The sequence below is a fragment of the Limulus polyphemus genome, unplaced genomic scaffold (genome assembly GCF_000517525.1).
Source record: "Limulus polyphemus unplaced genomic scaffold, Limulus_polyphemus-2.1.2 Scaffold10570, whole genome shotgun sequence".
Taxonomy (NCBI): domain Eukaryota; kingdom Metazoa; phylum Arthropoda; class Merostomata; order Xiphosura; family Limulidae; genus Limulus; species Limulus polyphemus.
The window spans coordinates 7,578-12,148 of NW_013676180.1; the positions used below are offsets into that span (position 1 = coordinate 7,578).

General features: G+C 37.2%; 1 protein-coding gene across 1 annotated transcript in view; it reads left to right on the forward strand.

The window, feature by feature from the left end:
* Positions 1–3,107, forward strand: part of LOC106476437 — a 5,872-nt gene extending 2,765 nt beyond the window's left edge. Inside the window, exons 2-3 of the mRNA XM_022380307.1 lie at positions 1,021–1,232; positions 1,984–3,107. Coding sequence (XP_022236015.1) covers positions 1,021–1,232; positions 1,984–2,678 — 907 coding nt within the window. The 3' untranslated portion in view covers positions 2,679–3,107. The remainder of the gene's footprint in view (positions 1–1,020; positions 1,233–1,983) is intronic.
* Positions 3,108–4,571: the final 1,464 nt, after the last annotated feature.

A 4,571-nucleotide genomic window follows, 5' to 3' on the forward strand; every position in this document is an offset into this window, starting at 1 on the left:
GTAAGTGTTAAGTGTATATTGTAATCAGTTACGTGTGTATGTGTAATAAGTGTATATTGTAATCAGTTACGTGTGTATGTGTAATAAGTGTATATTGTAATCAGTTACGTGTGTATGGGTAATAAGTGTATATTGCATTGAAATGACACTAACACCACATTTTGTTATTATGACATATCTTTTAAAGGTTAACGTAATACTGATAAACGTACCAAAAACAAAACATGCTAAGCATACCATTATAAAAAATATGTCTTGGTTCATAACGACTTTGAGTACCTACAAGCCTTTTCCGTTTAGCTGTAATGGCGACACCGATAAACGTTCAGAATACTTTATTTTAAAAATCACATTTTTTGGTGATATCGATTATTGAATTTCTTTTTGAGATATTCCTTCCGTGAAGTATGTCAAGGCTGCCAAGTTAGCAGCTATGTGTACATGTATTTTGTGTGTCTGTTTTTGAGGGGGGGGGGGGAGCAGACAGCGTTCTTGTCGCAAGTTTCTGTTTCCCCGTAACCTTGGTGACCTAATCAGTCTGGTTCACGTTGATCCAAGATATTCAATTTTTATCGGACTTTACGATCTGACCAGCTGGGTTTTATTTATTCAGACATATTATTATTATTTCAGTATTTTGCAAGTCTTTTAATCAACGTCCTGTGACTCTCGTGCACTGGCTGATTTTATGAGCTGGATAAATCTCAACCTTAAACACTTGCTTATTTTAAGTTTTATGATCTAACTACGTTCGTAGTGAAATAAGAAGTTTGGTAATTATTTTCAAATATGCTCTTGGACTCGTTATCTTCTCTCCTTTGATTGATATTTCATTTTAGGACATCTGCTGTCTTGAAGTTGGCAGTCTTTACAAAACCGCTTAATGAAGCCCTAATGTGTTGACAATTTTTATTTTCGTTTTGTAAGTGCCATCTTGTGTAATTACGTCTATACGAAATGAAACTTTTTGTATAAACCAATAGATTTGTAGACATTCAATTATGTCTCTCCAAACCCTAGACGCCACACCATGTTATTAGGTTCCCAGTCTTCCCAGATGTATGCTTTGGAGGCCACACAAGGGGGCGCTACGAACCAGAACAGAGATAGTCCAGATCACAATCTAGATACTGAACTAATAGATGACTCCAGTGATGAAGATGAACGACTTGATGTAGGTGGCGCTGCAGACTTAAAGCCAGTGATAACAGTTTCGGAAAGTCAAACGCAAGGTAAGACAATTTTTTATGGCCAAGGGAGATTCTTTTATTGTTTTAAGTAATAAAAGACAATATATATATCGTCTATTTATATAAAGTAACATTAGTGTGGCCTCCCCTAGAGGTTCAACGGTAAGTTTGAGGTCATATAACGCTAAAATTCGGAGTTCGAATCGTAGATGGTCATAGTGCAGACAGCGCATTGTGTATCTTTGCACCTAAGCAAACAATATTTGTATACACATCATAATACATCACAGTCGATAGAAGTCGGACGTAAGAAAAAAACAGACAATGTCGAGCACACGAGATTAATACATGAGATTATCTCACTGCTTGTTAATAATTAATACATGAGATTATCTCACTGTTTGTTAATAATTAATACATGAGATTATCTCACTGTTTGTTAATAATTAATACATGAGATTATCTCACTACTTGTTAATAATTAATACATGAGATTATCTCACTGTTTGTTAATAATTAATACATGAGATTATCTCACTACTTGTTAATAATTAATACATGAGATTATCTCACTGTTTGTTAATACATGAGATTATCTCACTGTTTGTTAATACATGAGATTATCTCACTGTTTGTTAATACATGAGATTATCTCACTGTTTGTTAATACATGAGATTATCTCACTGTTTGTTAACAACTAATACGTGAGTATTCCAGTATTTTTGTAGTTGTCTAGAGAAACGAATGAAAATGTTTGTTTCTGTCATGATATTTTCCTTTCATCTATTCCAGACGAGTGCTCCAGGAAAGAGACACCTGAAGAAACTGAAGAGCATAGTTTTCTCAATGGTTATTATAGCCAGAGTCCCGACAAAGTTTCTACTAGTCCTAGTTCTAAAACCACGCCCGAAAAGGTCGTAAGGCACGAAAGTGGAGGGTCCCCCAGTAGGCTAAGTTCTTCACCAAAGTGTCCGAACCTTAGTGTCGCTAGCTTGACTTCAGACTCGACCCCAGTCACTACAGATGGATTATCCCAGACTATTAGTCAAAGTTTTCCGATTGGTGCAAGCCTACCCCACCCTCACCTGTTGCCCTTCCTTTATCCTCCAGCCCTGTATCCACAGCTCTTACTACCATCTACTTCTTCCTTGACCTCGGGGTCATCGTCTCACTTTTATCCTCTTTTAGCGCATGGCTATTCTGGTCTGCTAGACTTGGGTAATCGATTACGACAGCATCGTTTCGCCCCATATTCCGTACCTTCGTTCGCTACCACATCTTTAGGCGAGACTATTTCTCACATCGCGTCTTCGTCTTCTTCTTCTTCTTTAGGCCAACCAACGTCACCAGTTTCCGAGGCTGGTAGTCCCGAGGGAGTAGCAAATACCTCCAGTGATCTAAAAAACATTGAAAACATGGTGAATGGGCTTCAGCGAAGACAGGAACAGTTAAATGTCGAGACTCTCACTCGACTACATAACAAATAACAGCAACAAAAGGCCAAGTTAATTCTCAAAACGAAACGGCGACTTCTACCCAGTTTTTTTTTTCTGACCCCAGGTCAGCGACATATTTCTCAAAACACACACACTGGACTTTGGGAGTAAAAATAAAAATCATTAACTTCAGGTCTCGTGGCTCCACTTAGGACAAATCATCTAATCTAAAATCATATTAAATACCACTGACCGTCTTATACGCCTATATACACCCTCTACGTTATGTATGACAAAAACCAAAGACGCTGTAATATAGAACAGTAATCCCTGTAATATAGAACTGTAATCCCTGTTTTAATCTTAATGCAGTGCTTTACATTGAATGTTATTGGCCAATTTGTACATTGCTTTCAGCCTGAGAAACGAAGTTACAGGGGATTTCTTTAGCTTTTTTTTTTTTTTTTTTTTGTTACGAGTAATCACGTGCCATAATGGAATGAAGAGTTGGAGAAAAATTCAGTCCCGGCGTGCAGTTGGATATGCTTACACGAAAACTGAAGCTCTCTCTCTCTCCGTCTACTCTTGAACTTTTACTGAATTATTCTGAATCATCTGATTGGACCGAAAATTGACAAAAGTTATCTAATGACGTCTCAAAGCGGTTGGACTACACGAGGATGGCGATTCAGTATTTCCCATTAAGGATGTAAGATTCTCTAACAACTGACGCAAGGTTTAAACAGAAGAATCGGTTAGGGAATGAAAATAAAGTGGCGGGAAAACCAGCCGCAAAGACGATCTACATACCAGTAAACCCAGCATTTTTATGTAACCTAGAACTCTGCATTTGAAAGTGATTGAGGAAAACGATGAACTAATCACTGAATTAGTTTGTAAGCTCAATTTGGGGTTCTCTAAATTATCGAGTACAAACTCTGGATCTAATTGTAATCTCATTATGTAACTAACTACCTATTTCGCTTAACTAGCGTAAAGTGCATATTTTTATGAACTGCCTCGTTAGTTTTTTGGGTTGTTATTTTTTATTAAATTAATTTATTCCTAGGCTTTTATCTTTCGTTTCTTAGGAAATAAATTCAGAAACTGTTTCAACTTGGTAACAAAACCATTTAATCAAATCTTATGTCCACTAAGCTTATGTTATCATCTCAAACCCACTTAGATTGTGTGGTCATTTCGACTCTTGACTTGTGTCCTGAATTTTCGGTTCTTCCACAGCATGATTCCATAGGTCAAGTCCATTTATGTTGTGTCACAAGTTAATGCTATCATCTCGAGTCCAGTTCAAAATTATAACTTGTTGCTTGGTCAAATCCACTTAGTTTGTGTTACCAGGTCAATCTAATTAAGTTGTGTTACCAGGTCAATCTAATTAAGTTGTATTACCAAGTAAAATATCCTTAGCTAGTGTTAGCAGGTTAAAATCTACCTAGCTTAAGTTACCAGGTCAAATCCACTTAACTTGTGTTACCAGGCCAAGACCACTTAACATATGTTACCAGGTCAAATCTCCTTAGTTTGTGTTACCAGGTCAATTCCACTTAACTTGTGTTACCAGGCCAAGACCACTTAACTTGTGTTACCAGGTCAAATCCGCTTAGTTTGTGTTACCAGATCAATTCCACCTAGTTTGTGTTACCAGATCAAATCTACTTAACCTGTGTTACCAGGTCAAATCCGCTTAGCTTGTGTAACCAGGTCAAATATACTTAACTTGTGTTTCCAGGTCAAATCCGCTTAGTTTGTATTACCAGATCAAATCTACTTAACTTGTGTTACCAAGTCAAATCCGCTTAGTTTGTGTTACCAGGTCAATTCCACCTAGCTTGTGTTACCAAGTAAAACCGTACGAGTATCTGGTCAAACCACACACAAACAGAGACAACATTTATGTGTACGAAACCTATACTCATCAGAGTC